This window comes from Leptopilina heterotoma, unplaced genomic scaffold (assembly GCF_015476425.1).
Source record: "Leptopilina heterotoma isolate Lh14 unplaced genomic scaffold, ASM1547642v1 Lhet_113, whole genome shotgun sequence".
NCBI lineage: Eukaryota > Metazoa > Arthropoda > Insecta > Hymenoptera > Figitidae > Leptopilina > Leptopilina heterotoma.
This window is the reverse complement of record NW_025110832.1, coordinates 116,206-137,934: the sequence shown is the minus strand read 5'-3', so window position 1 is coordinate 137,934 and position 21,729 is coordinate 116,206. Positions and strand designations below refer to the sequence as shown.

The 21,729-nt window shown below is 29.9% G+C and overlaps 2 protein-coding genes across 6 annotated transcripts in view; one reads left to right on the top strand and one right to left on the bottom strand.

The window, feature by feature from the left end:
* LOC122505840 (putative proline-rich receptor-like protein kinase PERK6) overlaps positions 1 to 21,729 on the top strand; it is a 129,001-nt gene that overhangs the window by 34,083 nt on the left and 73,189 nt on the right. The gene's annotated exons all lie outside the window — the stretch shown is intronic.
* Positions 1 to 21,729, bottom strand: part of LOC122505673 (filamin-A) — a 92,662-nt gene that overhangs the window by 62,874 nt on the left and 8,059 nt on the right. For all 4 annotated transcript variants that reach the window (XM_043617455.1, XM_043617474.1, XM_043617462.1 and 1 more), the window contains exons 2-8: positions 14,995 to 15,382; positions 9,003 to 9,127; positions 7,721 to 7,851; positions 7,319 to 7,532; positions 7,062 to 7,179; positions 1,783 to 1,970; positions 1,178 to 1,333 (exon numbers count right to left, since the gene is read on the bottom strand). In XM_043617455.1, the coding sequence (XP_043473390.1) occupies positions 1,178 to 1,333; positions 1,783 to 1,970; positions 7,062 to 7,179; positions 7,319 to 7,532; positions 7,721 to 7,851; positions 9,003 to 9,127; positions 14,995 to 15,370 (1,308 nt within the window). In that variant the 5' untranslated portion in view covers positions 15,371 to 15,382. The remainder of the gene's footprint in view (positions 1 to 1,177; positions 1,334 to 1,782; positions 1,971 to 7,061; positions 7,180 to 7,318; positions 7,533 to 7,720; positions 7,852 to 9,002; positions 9,128 to 14,994; positions 15,383 to 21,729) is intronic.

Below are 21,729 nucleotides of genomic sequence, written 5' to 3'. Positions count from 1 at the left end.
TTAAACGCAAATAAAAAATTTGGCAATGGACATTTCTTATGGCTTAGGAATCACTCTTTCAAATGGTGTATCGGAAAATATTACAAATTTAAAAACAAACAAATTTGGAGATATTATGCATTCACTTAAAAAATTCTTTAAAAAATGCAATAAAAAAATTTTAAGACCTTACCCCCATTAAGCATTAAAAATTAGTATTTATAGCTTTATATGTAATAAATTCTAAGCAATACGATTCCTAATTAAAGAATGTACGACATTGAGCTATTTTAAATTTCAATTTCGACCCCTTATCAAAGATCAGTAATAATTTGCAAAGTAATTCAATCTAGTTCTAAAAAATCGTTCGTTATATTGCATTAGCCATTTTTATTTATGTAAATTCGACTCCAGATTCAACATGAGCAACTTCAAAAACCCCCGAGTGTCAACTTTCAAGTGAATTCAATCGATTTTTCAAAATTCGTCCTCCATATTGGATCTGCCATTTTGAGTTGAGAAAAACTAACATCAGATTTATCAGAGATACCAAAAACATCTGAGTGATAAGTTTTTTAAGCTAATTCAATCATTGTACTCTGCAAAAGAATTTAACAATTATTTTACATGAAATAATTATTTTATAAACAATAATTTTGATAAAGATTGTAAAATAAATTTTAGAGATTTGATTTAGTCCTTTTCTTGTTCATATATAGGCACAATGTCATATTGCTGTTTTTAAAACTTGATTTTTTTAATCTTAATTTTGCATTTGTCCTTTCATCTGAGAGAGTTTGTGATGAGTAATGTCGCTGAAAACGTTTATGTAGCATTATTTTATACTTTAATTTGTTCGGCAATGTTTGAAGTGCCATTTTTATTCTGAGAAGGTGATTTTTTTTGCCAGTCGTGTTTTGTTATTTCTGTTAATATTACTTTAAAGAAACTTCACATGCTGAGTGTGTAAAATTTACTTTATTTGTATCTATAATATTAAATTTTCAGGTATTAATTACATTTATGACTTGGGAATAGTTTTTCAATCCTTTCCCCATAAGGTATGCAATTTTTTAATGGTCATTTTCGGTTTCGGTAGAGCTATTTAAAAGTAACCGCCTTCGGACGAATTTCGAATAGAGGGTGGCTCTAATTATTTATTTATTTATTTATTTATTTTGTTTTATAAATTTCAAACCTTATGCATTCCAACTTCTGTGGGAATAAAGGTTCCTTTCCCGTGGGTTCCATTCCAAATTAATCGGCATTCTGATCTTCCACTGGGACTTACAATTTCGGCACGAACCTCTCGTGGATTAACTTCTTTTGCTAGCATTTCTAATTTGAAATGCGCCTAAAAAAAGTTGATAATTTATTTATTAAATCTCTTTTATTATAAAAAATAAACTGCAATTTGAAAAAACTATAATTTTTAAAATGTTTTCTCTATTTAGAGTACGGTTTCAATAAAAAAAATAATTGTGACACAAAAAAAGTTTTCAAAGTACTAAAAAAAATGTTTTGAATTGCTTTTGCAAAAATTGTGATACAATTTCTTTCTGTGGGTAAAATTTTTCACACATTTCTTTTGAAAGATGAATATTTTGTCGAAGGTAATGCCAAGTTTGCATTTAATTTTCATTCATCTCGTAATTAAAATCATGTGAACTGGAATTCCAATATTCATAAATAGGAAGTAAATTCAGGTATATAATTTAGATATTTTTCTAGGGCCATTAAGTATTTTTAATAGAGTGTGAGAAATTTTTAATAGCAGTCATTAAGCAATAAAAGTCGACCAACCGGCTGTTGCACTCTGGCGGATGTACTGTCTACGTGCACAGCAATTTGCTCACTCGCTTGAGGGCGAGGCTTCACCCACTGAAAGTACGCCGCATAAGCCATTACTCCCAAATGTTCTACATTCTGATCGGCCAAGTCTTTCGCTTTCAAGATGGGTTCCACCCCCAGCTTCTTCCCACTGTCGATACCTATACAATAAAACAGAACGATTTCACATTGATTCAGTGTTTTCATATTCAAAAAACACATTTCATTTCATTATTTCCATTCAAATAAACTGTCTTCAATTTAGAACGAATTCTTAAACAGTTTTCCACCACAAGCTGACGTTATGAACTAGACACAGAAAAAGACCAGAAAAATGTTGGCACACAATCTTTTACCACTTTATAGACGCGTCTCGATAATAACACAGGCCAACAAAATTTGATTTAATTTACTTTCCAAGAATCAGACAATACTTTTCCGAAGGATTTCGACGTGCTGAATCCGAATCTGGCCTCAAAATAGACCCATCACGTCAGCTTTTCGAGATATTTTAACCTAAAAGTGCAAAAAACCTGTTTTTAGTTATATTTGATGTCATGTAACATCAAGTGATAATTTTTTATTTAAAAAGTCAATATTGCGTCTAAAAGTGCTACTCTTCTCCTTTAATATCCAGTTTGAAAATTTTAAAAATCTTCATTTGTCTCTGAGTAATCGCGTTCATTGAATTTTTTGAGTTTGGCGAATTCTTCGAAAACTACACGGAAAAAATTAATTTAGTACATTTTACGAAACTAATTTTGGAATAGCGGATACGGAGAGGAGTTTAGTATAAGATAAAACAGAATCAATAGTAATATATGATGACTGCGTTTCTCGAAAACTCAAAAAAAATTCTATGGAATTTACAAATGATCGGTTGGACGTTCTAATTCAAGAGTTTTGTAAAATGTTTAGCCAGAAGCGCATGCGCCACGGAAAAAAATATTCACGGAGAAAAAAACGAATAAAGCAGAAAAAAGAATTTCTTAATGTACCAATGAGCTCTCAAGACCATTTTTTCTCGTCTTCTATAGGAGATAGATGATTGGTTCGACACATGTGACTGCACTCTACAACGAAATGGTTCGCTTGGATTGGCTTATTTTATTCTGACACTAACTTAACGGAAATACGCATACATATAAACGAATTCTGACGCAACGCACATACAATATAACTCGCACTTGTAGATGAAAGAATTGAGTTTCTTTATATACTAACTGAGGAGATTAAAACTGCGCTTGTGAGAAATGTCAATATACTGAATATTCATTTTTAAAAAAATCATTTTTTTAAAAGTTATACAAAATATTTTATGGTTTTTAAAATAACATTTTTTGATTATAATTAGTTATAAAATCTCTATAAAATTTTTCAATTTTTAGAAAATAATTTTATTCTTAATTTTAAATTATAAATAAATTGACAAAAAAATTTTCAAAATTAAATTCAAACTCAAAAAATGTTTATATTAAATTGTCTAAAATTTGAAGTAATAACAGTTAAAACTTGAGAAATTAATATATATATTGTCATCGGTAAATATTATGATAAACTATAAAATTTATTGGAATGTAAATTAAAAGAAATTAATAATAATTAAAAGTTTGGATTACAAAAGCACATAAAAAATGTTACGAATTTGGAACAATGAAATGTGAAATACGTAAAAGAAAGCAATTATCCAAATGTTACCGGCAGGTAAAGCAGTTCTCTTTTTCCTTCCACATATTATCTCTATATACAGCAGACAAGTTAATACCGACGCGACGAGACAAGCTTCAACATATCTATTTATAACGCGACTTTTGGTACACCCCGTATAGAATTTTACGAAACTTTGTGTTCGAGAATTCACGATAGACAGCGAAGTGGAAACTCAAACCACGCGTTTTTAGATTGCACGAAACATTTTTACCATTTTCTGATAAAATGTTCACCAGAAAATACGAAACATTTCTACATTCAAGCTTGTTTTATAAATTACAACACTGGTTGCAGTTTCTCGACAATTGTTCTGCTTAAAGTAGTGAAAGTTTCTGGGTTTTTGAAAAACTTCGTCAAGGAATCTTAAATATCCGCTAGTGCGAAATTAGTTTCGTAAAATCTGCTGAACTTATTTTTTCCGTGTAAGTAGAAACACAAAACTTCGATAATAAAGCAGATTTTAACTACAAACATCTAAATTTTAAATAGTTCTAAGGATTTTCGATATAACTGAATACAAATTCGATATCAGATTAACAGAATTCAAAATGGCATATTTGAGGAAAATACAATCAATTTGAAATAAATCGTCTGCCATATTGTATACGCCATTTTGAATTTTGTGAATCTAATATCGAATTCGTATTCAGTTATATCGACAATCCTCAGAACTATTTAAAATTTAGATGTTTGTAGTTAAAATCTGCTTTATTATCGAAGTTTTGTCTGTTTCTACTTAGTTTTCGAAGAATTCGCCAAACTCAAAAAATTCAATGAACGATTACTCAGAGACAAATGAAGATTTTTTAAATTTTCAAAATGGATATTAAAGGGGAAGAGTAGCACTTTTAGACGCAATATTGACTTTTTAAATGAAAAAATTATCTCTTGATGTTACATGACATCAAATATGACTAAAAACAGGTTTTTTGCACTTTTAGGTTAAAATATCTCGAAAACCTGACGTGATGGGTCTATTTTAAGGCCGAATTCGGATTCAGCACGTCGAAAACCTTCGGAAAAGTATTATCTGATTCTTGGAAAGTAAATCTTGTCGGCCTGTGTAATTTTTTTTTAAACCACACAGAAAGCATTACAACTTTTTATAGGATAGAAACAAAAACATAATTTTAGAATGAAAATTCGTCTAACCCCGGCGGTCCACAGGATAATTTACAAACAAAAGAATCCAAATCCAGTGGAAAAAAAGAATTGTCCGTAAGCAAACAGAACTGCAGGTGACTTAATGCCAATAAGTTTTCGCGTGAAAACCGTATTGGGGAGTTACGGCGGGTACGGCAAATTCTGCGTTTCTTACCGTCAATCCTGTCCTCCTAAATTTTTCAAACTGACGTTTAATCTATCTGTCAAATTTCAGTCTTTTCACATTTTAACAAAAGTCCATATTCCCTGTTTTTTAGGGATTCGTGGCCAAGGGCCAAAACCCTTATTGCGAGACTTCGGTGTCCATCCGTAGTTCTTACGTCTTAAGTTTTAAGTCTTAAGTCTTAAGACAACATAACAACCGTTGCCATGGTAACCGTTGCTATGTTAACGGTTGCCATAACAACCGTTGCCGTGGCAACCGTTGATATGGTAATGGTTGCCATAGCAACCAATCTTAAGTACAACAAAAATTCCTAAATAAATTATTATTTATTTATTTTTTTGTCATTTTAGGACACGAAACCCTATGATGTAGGCGCGTTGCGCCTGCTTCACAATGACTGATTTTTTTTTTACTGGGAAGAACATAATTTAATAATTGACCTAATAAGAGAAAAGTACGGAACATTCAATGTAGATTACTTATGGAAGACTTTCTTGATGAATGGCAGAGGATTGTTATTAAGCCGATGTCTAAAGTAAAAGTTCCAGAACAGCCTGAGGACTATTGAGCGTTATCTATTATTTGTTAAAGGCTTTTGAGAAAGTGGCTCATTATCAGTTGATTCAATTTATTGAGTCTAATAATGTTCTAATTTTAGCCTTGAAACGTTATGAAATCATATCTGATTCATTAATAGTGATATATATATATATCTACCTATATATTACAAAAATATATCGCCGCCGCCGCTGTTTCAAGATTCTGTAAGGGCCAAAGGGGCCGTCAAAACTTATGTCAAAATTGACCTATTTTTTTGACCTATAGGTCAAAAAGAGGCCCAATAACGGCCTCACATTACGTCAAAGTCTATGTCTAATTTGACCTAATTTTTAACCTACAGGTTAAAAAGTGGTCTCCATGTGGGCTCTTACATTACGTCAAAATCGATGTTTAATTTGACTTATAGGTTAAAAGTGGTCCCCATGTGGGACCCTACATTACGTCAAAATCCATGTTTAATTTTACCTATTTTTTGACCTACGGGTTTTGACCTAAGTGTTAAAAATTGACAAACAATTTCCTCTGACCTCCTGTTCCCTCACAATATAGATCAATTTTAAGGGCAGTTTTGACCTACGGTTAAAAATTAGGCCCACAAGCGTCTATTACATTACGTCGAAATCTTCAGGTAATTTGACATTTTCTTTTACTTATACAGGTCATAAACAGCTAAATAATGGCCCTTACATTACGTCAAAATTTATGTCAGATTTGACCTATTTTTAAAGCTGCAGGTAAAAAGGGGCCCAATAATGCCTTTGACACTGAGAAAAAAGAATAATCAAATTTACTATGAGTAGGAGTGTCAAACTTGAAAAAGTTGACACTCTTCTGTTTAGATCTCAACCTGAGGAGTGTTAAATTTACATTCCTCATAATAAGTTTAATTATCATTGATTTTCTATTTCTCTCCGTGGATGATACGTCAAAATATATGTCAAATTTGACCAATTTTTTTACCTGCAGGTATAAAGAAGGACCTATAAGCGGGCACCATAAGACCATAATCATGTATGTAAAGTAAAATATTCTCTTTTAGTGCTCTCTTTTAATATCTCCTGTTATAATTTACATTAACTTATTTTACATTTTGAGGTTAGGAGGCCCATGGTTTCTCGTACCCGACCCAGTTTCAGTCACTGCACGGAACTTATTTTAAGGTTTTTGACTTAAAAATGACTTTCATGCAGAATGTAATGACTCACATCACAACTTAAATTCCGTAAGAGTGTGCGACTGCATTTAAGTAAATCGTTTTTCGGTGTTGTTTTTAGAGAGGATTAAGAGAAATGAAGTGTATAATAATAAGTTGTACTTTGGGCATTTACAAGTCTAAAGAATATCTGTATTCATTTTGTATGGTAACTGCTGTTAATCTATGAAACTCTGTTCATCCCTGTATAGCTTCCTTCATCTAACTGGCATTTAATGTTTAAAGACTTGGTATGGTTGTATTTGGAAATCTTTTTTACTTACATGATCAGTTACTTCAATTTGAATTAATATTAATTTATGTATTTGTTACATTGTATACTTTAGGTAACGAAAAACACTTCCTTTCAAAACAACTTTTCAAACTACCATGTTAAAATAATGCCGAGTTCATACGAATCAATATTATAAATTGGTTAGATTTATAAAATGTATTTACCTAGTTGTAAATTGTGTTCCCACGCAGCAGGAGCAGTATCAATTCTGTCGTAAGGAGGAGCAGGACCTCCTAAATTTCTAACGATACCGCACAAGGCTCTGCCGTCATTCCAATCAGTCTGTGAAAGAAAGCGATACAATGAAAAAGAAAAGTGCGCAACCGAGTGGGTGCAGTAGTTATGGTCATAGTCTTTTGTCTTAATAATACAAAATTATATTTTGTGACAGTTGAAGAAATCAATGAAATGAGTTACTTACTGTGAAATTACGCACTGGAGCATGAGAAAGCTGCGAATTCACCCAACGTATTGTTGCATGAAAACCTGGTGATCCCTCTTTCATAAAATACGAAAGATATGTCATTCCTGATAATTCATCTAAATAAGGAGAAGCCAAATATTCTGGCTCGAGTACAACTGGAATGTCAAATTCTTGTTTCGCTATTTCCATCGCCTTCCGACAGTTGTAAACACTAGAAATTTTGAAGGGAAAATAAATCCTACAATTTTCCAGAGTAATTAAGTATAAATAAAACATAATTACGCTCTTAATAAAAGGTAAAAAGAATAAAGACTTTTGCATTTTGAAAAAACAATTCTGATCACCTATTTAGCATTAAAATTATTTAAATTTGTATGATGTTATCAATTACAAACAGACCTATCATTAGGGTCAAGTTGCCGCCAATGAGGAAATAGGCCAGGTTTGCAATAATCCAACAATGCACTCAAGTAAACACCAGAATTCCAATCTGTCGTAAAGTTGTTCACTCTGCACTCTGGCAGAACGGCCTAAAAAAATTAACAATTAAATATTCTTGAAAGCTTCACTTTCTTAAAGGCAATGTCTTATTCTGAGCTAAATTCAAGAAAGTAGAAAATAATTTTCATACAAGTAAAATCAATAAACTTTATTTGACAATATTATTCACTATTAACTTTCGAGCTTGTACCTGTGTTTACGTTCAAATTAAAGTAGACTTAATTATTATTTTGGGCTCTTTACTGGATTCAGAGAAAAATATAAAATCAGTAAAAAAAACGAATTTATATTTCATTATTTTCTCTGAATCCACTAAAAAGCTCAAAGCTATCATCTTTGGATGGTAGAAATTAGAGAATCTAATCCTTCTTTCGATGAGGCAACTTTCAATAAAATAGAAGATTACGTATTTGTAAAAATTAACACTCAAAATTTTTAAATGCAAATTAAACCAGGAAATTATTTTTTTTAAAAAGCTTTCTACCATCTTAAAGCTTGAAAAAAAGCAAGAAGACAATGCATACAATCTAAATCACTTCAAATTAATCTAATATAATCTCCACACAAATAATAAAGTAAAAAATAATTTATTTAAATTGTTATAAACAATATTATTCAAAAATAATTAACTATTGTTCCTCTCCAAAATAACTTTGGCTTAAACACTTTTGGGTTGAAATGAATATGAGATCCGCACAATGTTTTTTGTTTAAACAATCATAAACTTGAATTTGTGCCAAAGAAATTGGACTTTTCGAACTAATTGAATAAATTTCCTATAGTTTCTTGACATACATACTTGAAAAAATTTCACCTTTTTCCATTCCATGACATTGATAGCAGTTTAAAATGAGGCAAACTGATAATTATAATAAGGTGAAACATGTACAGAAATAATACCTATATGGTGGAATTTCTAAAAATTTCAAGAAGGCGTACATATTTCTTCAGAAAATTGTGAATCTTTGAGTAAGATGATGTGAGTAGGTTCATAATTTCTTATGGGGACTAATCATAAATAATAAGGACGTGTATAATGCCCATGTGTGTAAATAATGTGCCTACGTTATTTACTATGAGAAACTGATTCACCTAACGTGTGTGTGTGTGTGTGTGTGTGTGTATGTGCTGGGATGTAAAAGTCTCGAGTCATAAATGTTTCCCCAGTTATAATACTAACCTTGAGCCATGCAAGCATCAGTTTCCTTGGCGGGAACTTGGACTTGCCAATTTGGTATCTGACAATGAGGGACCATATTAAGCCCAGAATTAACTTCAAATTGCCATTCACAATGTCCACATTACCTGAAAAATCAAAGAATAAGTTATATACAAACATTGCTTGACCCAATTCTCATATTACATTTCAGACTTGTATATATAGGTCACTAAATTTTTTAATTAATTTCAAATTTTTCAATCGACGTCTTCATTTTTCCTTAAAAAGAAAATAGTGAACGGAGAGGGAAAAATATTCATGCAACTTATTATGTAAAAATGTTGCATAATCGGTTGATTCTACTTTAGTATCATAAAAATGCAAATAGACCCAATTGATTCGAAAACTGAATTCTTTTCCATATTTCTAAGCGGAGCTATTTTTTAGAAGTATGGAGAATTTTTAAACTTTTAATTTCTAGCAGTAGCAGTTCGGCAATGTCAGTCTGATATTATCTGACCATTTAGAGGAAAGTTGTTACAATTTCCAGATTGAATAACAGCAGAGGAAAAACTTGAAATTCTCGGAATGAATGTCGTCAAATAAAACTTGTCATCGAACATGCAAATATTTGTTTAATTTCCGTTTCTCAGGACAAAAAGCAGAATTCTTAGGTCTCGGACAATAAGAATTTTTTTCCAAATATTACAATAAATTTAATAACCACCTTATTTGGTATAGCAAATGCATAGAGTGAAAAATATAGAGTTAATTCTTTTCCTCTAATGTGTCACTTATGTTTTGAAATAAGGATTGAAATTAATAATAATTGAAATTAAAGGAGATTGCTATGGTTCCAAACTTTTTAAATTTTATCACTTTTCCAGATTTTCCAGACCATTGTTTTTTTTTTTAATTCCATGACCAAATATATAATCGTTACAATAAATTCTTATCTTAGTACAGCTCCAGGAGAAAGGACCTAGCAGAAAATACATTCCCACACATCACCGAGAATTTCCCGAAACTTGACAGGACCTCACCCAGCGAGGTTATAGAGATATTGAGTGGTGAAGCTCATGGAAGACTGTGTAGTTATTTAAATGTCGGCATGTGAGGAAATATTAATTATCAAACTTGAGCGAAAATTACACTGCAAATATTGACACTTGACGTGTTCAGAGGCAATATTGGTTTAAAAGTTTGTATAATTAGCAGACGAAATTTTAGTAATTAGGCTAATATTACATGCAATATTCATAAAATATTGCCTGAACATGGCAAGTGTTGGTAGGTATGTCCGATATATAATTTTCGCTCTAGTTTGATATTCAATATTTCCACACATTCTTTCGAATGAGCTTCGCCACTCAATTATATCTCTCTAACCTCGCTGGGCGAGGTTCTGTCAATTAGTTTCGGGAAATTGTCTATGCTGTGTGTGGGTCCAAGTTTTGGGTCGCAGTCAATTTTCTTGTAAAACGGATTCCATTAAAAGTCCAATGTACTTGGACAAGTTGTGTTTGTACCCCAAATTGAAGCTGTAGAGGGAATAGAAGGCAAAATTAAGCAAAAATTTACAGAATATTTTTGTCTGCAACTTGACTGAATGAAGAAATCCCAACTCCCTGTTTTTACAATGCAGCATTGAGTGGACAATGGCCGGCAGGGGTATTGTCGCGCAGGAGGAAATGAAATATGATGCTAGGTGAGGATGCAAGTATGCAAGATTTATGGGGGATCGTCGTAATTTTTTTTTATGACTGCAAGTCTTACATCACGCTTTTGCAAATCGACGACTTTCGAGGTCGTTGCCTTTCTTGTGTACCTGCGCCCACAGACCGCTGAAAGCTATTATCACATATTTACAGTTACTGTGCCAATTTAATTCTTTCGTGTAGGTGATAAAAATCTCTGTCACCAAAGAGTAGTGACTGTTGCTAAAAAAACCTTTGGAAAAGAAAAATTACTACACGGAAAAAATTAATTTAGTACATTTTACGAAACTAATTTTGGAATAGCGGATACGGAGAGGAGTTTAGTATAAGATAAAACAGAATCAATAGTAATATATGATGACTGCGTTTCTCGAAAACTCAAAAAAAATTCTATGGAATTCACAAATGATCGGTTGGACGTTCTAATTCAAGAGTTTTGTAAAATGTTTAGCCTGAAGCGCATGCGCCACGGAAAAAAATATTCACGGAGAAAAAAACGAATAAAGCAGAAAAAAGAATTTCTTAATGTACCAATGAGCTCTCAAGACCATTTTTTCTCGTCTTCTATAGGAGATAGATGATTGGTTCGACACATGTGACTGCACTCTACAACGAAATGGTTCGCTTGGATTGGCTTATTTTATTCTGACACTAACTTAACGGAAATACGCATACATATAAACGAATTCTGACGCAACGCACATACAATATAACTCGCACTTGTAGATGAAAGAATTGAGTTTCTTTATATACTAACTAAGGAGATTAAAACTGCGCTTGTGAGAAATGTCAATATACTGAATATTAATTTTTAAAAAAATCATTTTTTTAAAAGTTATACAAAATATTTTATGGTTTTTAAAATAACATTTTTTGATTATAATTAGTTATAAAATCTCTATAAAATTTTTCAATTTTTAGAAAATAATTTTATTCTTAATTTTAAATTATTAATAAATTGACAAAAAATTTTCAAAATTAAATTCAAACTCAAAAAATGTTTATATTAAATTGTCTAAAATTTGAAGTAATAACAGTTAAAACTTGAGAAATTAATATATATATTGTCATCGGTAAATATTATGATAAACTATAAAATTTATTGGAATGTAAATTAAAAGAAATTAATAATAATTAAAAGTTTGGATTACAAAAGCACATAAAAAATGTTACGAATTTGGAACAATGAAATGTGAAAACGTAAAAGAAAACAATTATCCAAATGTTACCGGCAGGTAAAGCAGTTCTCTTTTTCCTTCCACATATTATCTCTATATACAGCAGACAAGTTAATACCGACGCGACGAGACAAGCTTCAACATATCTATGTATAACGCGACTTTTGGTACACCCCGTATAGAATTTTACGAAACTTTGTGTTCGAGAATTCACGATAGACAGCGAAGTGGAAACTCAAACCACGCGTTTTTAGATTGCACGAAACATTTTTACCATTTTCTGATAAAATGTTCACCAGAAAATACGAAACATTTCTACATTCAAGCTTGTTTTATAAATTACAACACTGGTTGCAGTTTCTCGACAATTGTTCTGCTTAAAGTAGTGAAAGTTTCTGGGTTTTTGAAAAACTTCGTCAAGGAATCTTAAATATCCGCTAGTGCGAAATTAGTTTCGTAAAATCTGCTGAACTTATTTTTTCCGTGTATGAATTATAGAGAAGCCAGTGCGCAAGAGTCGCTCGCAAAAATACTGCCGTACACCGGAAGTATTTTTTCCGAAGAGAAAGGGAGCAATTTTAAAGGAATCTTTTTCATTTTTCTTCCTCCAACTAGAAAGAAATACCCTCATTATTTGATAAATCAATGTCTCGATGATATATATTATTTAATAAAAAGATTATCACCTTTTTTCACAGTCTATTACTGTATACATGTGATTTTACTCGGAACACAATAGAAAATTAGATCGCCTCTGATCGACTTTAAGGCTCAAAAAAGTTTGTGCATTTTATAGTAGATTCAAAGTACAAAAAAGTCGTTTATTTGATTGTCCTTATACTTTTCTCTGATCAACAGAATTTGTTTTAACCTTTTTCCCTGTCCTAATAAATTACTTTAAATTTAACTTTTTCTAAAATATTAAAATTATTTTTTTAGAATTATTCACATTTTTCTTCAAAACGTTTTATTTTTAAAAACTTTAAATTTGATAAAATCTTCAATTATTTGAAAATTTATTAACTATAAAACGCCCGACCAATAAGTTTCAAGCAAATCTCGTTAATTCAAAAAAATTTTGGTCTCCATTTTGAATTTTTAAAATCTGATATCTTTTGATTCAGAGCTCCGAACGCGTTACCTCCGGGTAACGTATTTTGACTGAAACGAGTCAATTTTAGAATTTTCCGTCATACTAAGTTGCCATATTGAAAACGCCATTTAGAATTTTGTAAATCTTCAATCGAATGTGTATTCAACGACCTCAAAAACTTATTTGCTCCATGTCAAGGAGTTGAAGGAATCCTTTTAAGAGTTTTATTTAAACTCTCGGAAGCCGATTAGTCCTGGGAGTATACTGGCAGTCGGTACTGGATCAGTACTATGCCAGTATTAGATTTCTACTTGGATAGCGATCAATGAAACCTAAACACTAAAAAGTGATTTGAATACGAAAATGGTCAATAGTACATAAGTAATTGTAAATTTTAATTGAACGAAAAAGTAAATTAAGTGAATTAATTATTATGTTAAAATATTTTATAACATTCTAAGCGAAGATTTTTACAGCCTAATAATAATGAAGTTAATTGAAGGTAAACACGAAGTGAGAATATAATTAATTTTAACGGAGAACCAAATGAGAAATAGACATTGACACTAAATCAAGAAACTTTTCTAACAAGGTCGAGATTAACTCTTTTTATATATATTCATTATGTATTACATACCTATAAAATTTCCAGTTCGTTTATTTTCAATTTATTCGACGTTTATTTTATTACTTTTTTAGTTAGTAGACATAAAATTTACAGCAAATTTTTCTTGAATATGATAAAACATATTTTAAACTACTTATTATTCATATATTAATACTGTTCTTCATTATGAATAATTAATTTTTTTATAATAATTATTTTTATGTTTTCACAAATAATTATAGGTAACTATTGCAACTAGTACTTGACAATAAAACAGAAAATGAGATTTTCTAAGAATATAGAATTTGTAAGAAAAATTGATAATATTTTTAGTAATAAAAAATAAAACAAAAATAAAACTTGGAGTCATTACAGTTAAAGAAGTGCAAAGACTCAATATGTGGAGACTAATTATTACTTCGTTCTGGGAAAGCGATTTAAGATATCAACAAACTTTGTGAAATAACAAAGGTGGTTTATAATTTTAAATAATTGCTCATTAGCTTTAAATTCTGATGTACCCTCCTTGCGTCACGTTTATCAGAGTAATTACGTCCTCGCGTATAGACTCTTTACTCTCTTAACTATACATATATATATATATATATATATAAGACACTTAAAAACTATTAAAATATGGAGTTATTTACCAACACAACCAACTTGTGAGATTTCAAAAATATTTTCTCTGTTAATAAACAAATAATTTGATTCTTTCTGATTCAGAACGCGGCAGTCAACATGGTATTCATTTTTAATGCAAAAGCAGAATTCAAGTCCCAGACTTGATTACTTTTGGTTTTCAAAGATTAAAATAAACATCAATCCAAACTTGATTTGGATTCAAGTCAACCTTTTTCAATTATACAAAGACTAACTACGTAAATGTCTTGGAATACAAAATTTAATTCCACACATTTTTAGATTCTTCAATGAGATTGATTCTGTTACAAGAATAAATAACCGAGTCATCTCTCTCAATTTGAAACAGCGAAAAGTCGCTGATTCACAGCCCAAAGTATGCAGATGATTCAATCAGTGTGTATTACATGCGCTGATTTTCCAGCGCATATACGCTGTTTGAATCAGCTGCATACTCTGGGCTGTGAATCAGCGACTTTTCGCTAATTCAAATTTTAGAGAGTTCACAAACCTATCCTATTCCGTATTATAAAAGTAAAGGGCAAAGTCTCAATTCAACCTTTTTCGATTACACTACCCTGCAAATTTCAACTTCTTTTCTACGAATGAAATGTGTTATAGAATGGTGATGGTACAAATATTTTGTTACCAGAATGATTTTTGCTTTTACAATTGAAGGGCCGGCTGCAATAAGGGGACGAACGCGAGACTTGGAAGGGATACTACCAGTCAGGTAGCAGTGACAAGCCTTGAGCCGCTCACTGCGTCAACTTACCAATGTTGACGAGTTTGACACCATCAGTCTCGACGGCTTGCAGTGCAGTGGAAACATTTTCTAAATGATGGTGTTGATTGGCGGGTCTTGGATTCCAACGAGGAAGGCGTCTCTTGGTCAGGACTTCAACTAAAGCACACAATCGTGTGCCATCTCGGAAATCCTCAGCGAGATCTAAGACAGGTCCTCCTCCAGCATCACCAGCTTGTTTCAAATGCTCATTTACCCAATTTCTAAATGTGTTGGCCTGAATTTCCACCCACAGGTCTTCGTTGCCCTTGATGGGCATTCCCTTTGCTGCTGTTCCTTCAGCTGATCGAGCTACCAGGCCGACCAGTTGTTCTGGCCGCAGTTGTTCCGTCTGCATCTTTTTCATTTTACACAGGCACTATAACAATAATTTTATAATTATTACAAAGAAATGGTAAATCATTTGTCCATATCACAATGAAATTAATTATTACGTAGAAAATAAATGTATTGTTCTTGCGTTGAAGAAATAGTTTGGGGAAGTTTTAAATACCGCATTTAGTGCATTTTTCAAATGTATTCAAATACAATAGCTTACAAACTAAATTCTTAAAATTATATATTTCTTTTTATCATCCAACTCTTCATTTTTCGAAACTATTTTCACACGGGCTAGATATGTGCGAATCAGAGATTTCAGGTTTAAAATCGAATCTAATAATAAATTTTTGTAACGACTAGAATTTAAAGGTGATTCGAATTTGAATTTATTTCGAATAAATTTTGAACTACAGTTGATTCGAAATCTTAGAATTCAAACCTTTTCAATTCGAATTCGAACTATTCGCACATCTCTGCAATAAACTTAGTAACAGGGGAAGGTCTATATACACAATCGCAACCGATACTTACATCGCAAGTACTTTATTTAATAATGATGTAAATTTTCTAAAAATATTATCTTGTTCAATCCACAGTATTATTGAAAATAGTAAAAAGATTAAGGAGTAAATTATTTCGTACACTGATTTCGAAGCACGTCACGAGAGGAAGTGTGAATAATGCAAGTGAATATAATCGTCCTTACTGTCTACTTATGCGGATATGAATATTTAATGCATATTCAGGCACGAGAACTACGGCAATCACGTGAAAATAAATGAACAAAATTAATTAACATTAACGAAATACTGATGGGAAAAGAAGCAGGCTAATGATCGTTTTCTGATAATCAAAAAATTCTCTTGACATGATTCATACATGCTAAATAACAAGACAATCCGCTTAATTAAAAAAAACTCCAGACATATAATTAAGTTATGTAATTAACTAAATTGTTGTGTTTTTGTAAAAAAAAGGTTATGGTACCAGAATTTAGGAAAGTTCATCTTTTGAATGATACTTTTTCATAATTTATTGTAATAAACATAGTATCACATGTGCAGAAGTGCTATTTAGGAAGCACACTTGCGCAGTAGTCAACTACGGAATTTGCACATGCGCAGAAGTGAAATTTAGTATGTACATGGAAAAAAAATACAACTGAATTTGAGAAATTTTTCGCCATATCAGCTAAACATTTCGTCAAAAACGAGCCAGCGATATTGGCATTATCGCCAGAATCGCGATATTCAATTTTACTTAAAAGACAATAACCTAACTCTAGAATGACAGATACAATTAAAATTGTGTGAAAAGTAAAATTAAAAGCGCATTTTTAATTTTTTTCAATCGTATGTTTCAAATTACAACCATTTGAAAGTAAATTATTGAAATTAATACGGTTTTAACACTGCGAAAAAACACAAAAGTTAATATTTATGCTGTCAGAAATATTTCTTGGTAAGAGCGGTAAGTTTCCATATATTTCCAATATGGCTAATAAATTGCACTCAACTCAAGCTCACTTTCACTGTATTGGCTAAACATTCGGCTAATGTAGTGAAGCTTAATTCACAACGTTGGTTATGTCGTTCTTTATTTTAATTATATTTCCAAAATTGCTCGTTCCCGTCATGAAATTTTTTTTCGGTATATGTATATATATGGGGCATTCCACGCCAAATCGGAAATTATTTTGCCTTTGCATCTCAAATTTTTTTAAACATTTTTTTCTTTTAGTACTCTTTGAAATGAGCTACCTTGATTTTTTTCAAATTTTTTCATAAAGCGGTTCAGGAGTTACAGATTTTTGAAAAATGACATTTTTTACGTAAATTTTTGTTTTAAATGCTTATAACTCGGTCAAAAATTGATCAAATTGGACGTTTTTATAATGAAAAGTTTTGTTTTCACGCGTAGTTTTTAATAAAAATATTTTTAAAAATATTTTAAATAATTTACGATAAGATTTTAAAATTTTTTAAATAAAATTTCATTTTTAACAATGTATGTATTGATCAATTTTTTTTCAAAACTTTTTGTAAGAAACTAGCACTAAATTAACAATTTTTAAGCCTTGTCCGATCGTGGACAAACGATGGGATCTATTTATTTTGAAATAATTGACTGGTCTTCGTGCGAAATTCACTTCCCCGCACCCCTTCTAAACTATTTAGTTGTTACTGAAATTCAAGACATGATCAAGAACAAAGAGATACCAATTGAATAGAAGTTTTCAAATTTTCCTTGGCATACTCAATCAGTTGAGAGGATGGTGAAAATAATTACGGAAGCATTTTTAAAGGTCTATGCATAGTATCTATGTATATAATTATTTGCTTTTGAGAAGATTGGAATACACCACTCTTCCTCAATATTATATAATCTTATCAATACATCGAGAATCTTTTTTAGATTCAACTTTAGGCATTGTTGACCGGGATTTGAGTGTCGCTTTTATAAAACTGTTTCGAATCCATACAACTTTAAACCTATTGTTCTAAAATCATATTTTCTAATAATAAAAATTATTTTCTTGAATTGAGCATACTCAGGAATTCAAGTTATAAGACATCAGCTTGTTTTAAGTTATTTTAAGGGAGAGAGGAAATTAAATCAGAGTATAGTTTGCATTAATAAAATAAAATGAAATATTTCAAAGAGATAATATATATTAATTAATTAATTAATTATTTTTTTATTAATTTTTTTTTTTTTTTTTTTATTTATTTATTTATTTATTTATTTTTTTTTTTTATTTATTTATTTTTTTTTTATTTATTTTTTTTATTTTTTATTTATTTTAGGGTACTGGACAGTTTTCCCGATCTCTGGCGTGGCTTTGGGTAGAGAAACTGACCAGTTCCCGACTAGTGTGTGACGCTGTTCCCGACCAATGCCCTACTTAGTGAAAAACTGGTCAGGGCCTCGTCAGTTTTTCTTAAAATTGCCCTATTTTGTGAGGTTAATTTTATTCAAAAGAAATTGCAATAAAATTACTGTAATTAAAAATATTATTATATTAGAAACATAATGAACATATTCATTATATATACAAAATATATTTATACATAACATAATGAGGTATTATAGTCATTTTGACTAATTTAAAAGTGAAAATGATAAATATAATATAATTTCAAGAATAGAAAAACTTAAAAATTTTTGAAAAATATAATTTTTGGTTTTATAATTAATATATTTTTCTTTTAGAGGTTGTCGCTCCTTTCTGCCTCCTTAATTTTATAATATTAATAAACGTTATAATTTTTGTTTTCAAATGTATAAGTAATAATTAATATTTATTTAATAAATATTTTATTCAAATTTATTAATTATGTTTAAAAAATAGTTATTAAATATTGAAGGTGTTAAATTTAACAATCTCTCCGAATCATTTTCTCACTTTAAGCTAATATAATATAAAATAATTATTATTATTAAAATAATACCTATAATATATATACAAACCAAATGATAAATTCATCCTATAAATTAATAATTATTAAAATTCATTAAGTATAATTTGTTAATAATTGTTTATTAATTATTATTTTTTAAATTCATAATTTTTATTTTTAAATAAATGTATAATAATTAATTATTTAATAACTATTATTATTCGTTATTTATAATTTAGTTGTTATTATTAATAAATAAACTTTATTATAATATTGTACTTAAAAAAAAATTATATGTATTTTCGTTTTTTAAATATATTACCATAATTATTTTATAAAGTTTTTTAAAAGAACACGCTTTTTTAACTTAAATAACTGTATTAAAATAGTTAATTTTAAAAAATTAAATTTATTTACATGATTTTAAAACGAGGAAAACTGTCGAGGCCCTGATCAGAGCCATATTTCATATCTAGTGAACACCCCACTTAGGGTTTTGGCCAAAATTTCTGGTCAAACTCATAAGATAAAAAAATTCTTAAAAATGTAGCATAATTACTCCGTTTAATTAATTTCTTCAATTGTTTATAATTTTATTATGGGAACTAATTTAAAAAACTTAATTCATTTACACTTTATTCAAACGAGGAAAACTGTCGAGGCCCTGATCAGTACCCTATAATAATAAAGTACACATTGATAGCCTAGGGCAATAATGGGCAAATTTAAGGATAGAAATCACACCTACAGAAGTGAATTTTAACGTATATGGGGGCATGAACGACAAGTTCTGAACGTTCAAATAAACGAAATTTGTTGCCAATATGAACATTTTAAAAAAATTTCTGACTGTTATAAAAGTCAAAAGCAAAATGAAATATTTACAAGTTTTTATAAAAGTCCACAACTTTCTTAACACTATTTCTCATTTCCAGTAAGAAATTTGTTCTCTTTATTCGATTTAAGACTTTGAGAAAGTTTACATTTAATAAATTTCTTTTTTGTCAAAATAATATTTATAATTATTTGTGAAAGTTGACTTTAATATTCAGTAAGATTAATTTTGATACCAGAAGGAAAAATAGTTTAAATTTAATTCAATTAGTGCACTCTCGAATAATTTCTTCGATTTTTTTTATTTCCTTTGGCTATTTATTTATATGCTAAGAGTTATTATTTAAAGTAAGGAAAATATTTATAATTATAAGGTTTATTTAGCTAGACCTTTTTAGTATTTCATTCTAATAGTCTTATATTTGTCAAGTCATACACGTGTGTAAGAATCAAAAGGACAGGAAGTGTGAATCAGCCTTTTAATCACATGGCTAACAAAATCTGACTTACGCGTTAAACTGACAGATTGAATAACCAGTTTCATCGAAACTTTCAACCAGAATTCAGAAATTTTTACAGCATTTTTTTAACTTTTGTTATGACAGATTGTTATATATGAATTTTATACGTAAGATCTAGAAATAATTATTTACAGTTAAAATGTATACATCCAAGTTGGTCATTTTTTAATTAATTCATGTTTACTTTATTTAAAAATAAAACAATGAAAAGGTACATCTATTTTTTATTTAGAATGATCTACTTTATTCTCTTTAAATTCTTTATTTGTTAAAAATTGTTAATTTTTTATGATTATGTTGCGCGTAGATTTTTGTAGAAAAATCACTTAAGAATAGGGATCTGAAATACTGCGATACGCATTCTGGTGGCAGAAAATTTAACTAATACAACGGGGTCGATTTTGACATTTTACATGGAATAATTTCTAAACTCGCAAGTTTTATAATTAAAAATCCTAAAATATAGCTTGATAATTAATAATTAAATTAATTTGTAAAAAAGAAAATACTACAAACCAGTCACATTCAGTACAATAAATAATATTGATTAATATTATGAAATATTCAAAAGCAAAGTGTGAAAGCGATAATCTAACTCTATTTTGTCACACTAAATATTTAATTAAAACATGTTTAATTAATTGTATTTTCAGTTAATCAAGATTTGAAATTAAAAGTAGTTTATAAATATTATTTTTACGTTGCAGTGTGTCTCCTACAACATATTTATTTAACATTTTCAGATTGGTAAACAAGAAACACAACATAACCTAAAACATAACCTTAAAACTATTCGAACTATTTTTTAACTCGATTAACTCCTAACTTTTCTTGAAAAGGAAACTGTATTTCCACTTCAAATTTTAATTAAATATTTAGAGTAGATATTTTTTAACATTTTAATGAAGTAAATAATGTTTTTCGATATGAAAACAATTCTTTTATTGACAGTTGCATTTACTTATGTGATTTATTTTACTGAATATATTAAATATTTGGAGCGAATTGCATTTTATAATTTTTTAAAACTTGCGTATAAACAAACTGAAACAATTTTTAGCCCCCCAATTAACTTTATTCAACTTTTTATATAAAAAATAATTAAAAAGAAGTCTGAAACATGTGTGTTTGTTAAAATTTGACCCCGTTGTCGACCGCCATGTTTGTTAGTGACGTCATGATTTCAGATCCCTATACCGAAAAACCACTAGGTTAGTAAAAATCTGACCAAGTGTCTGTCCGGTTGACGGCACATCAAACTTGAAAAGAGTGACACTAAATTTAGCCCATTTTTCGGACCGCCAATTTTTCTATCAAACATATTCTAAAATGCGCCGGTATAAAGGGATATTAATTTCATAACCATTTTGAGTGGAGCATATCCTTTGTTTTTTGGATATAGTGTTAAAATGGGGGTTTAGAGGGGTTAAAAGGGGTTAAAATACCAAAAATTAAATATGCTCAGATTCGCTGGAAACTGGTTTCTCGGAGGTTTTCGGGGTCACTGATTACGAATCCAATGTCAGTTTTTCAAAATTCAAAATGGCGGATCCAATATGGCGGACGACATTTTCTAAAATTGATCAGATTCGCTTGAAATTAATTACTCAGGGGTTTTCGGGGTCGCT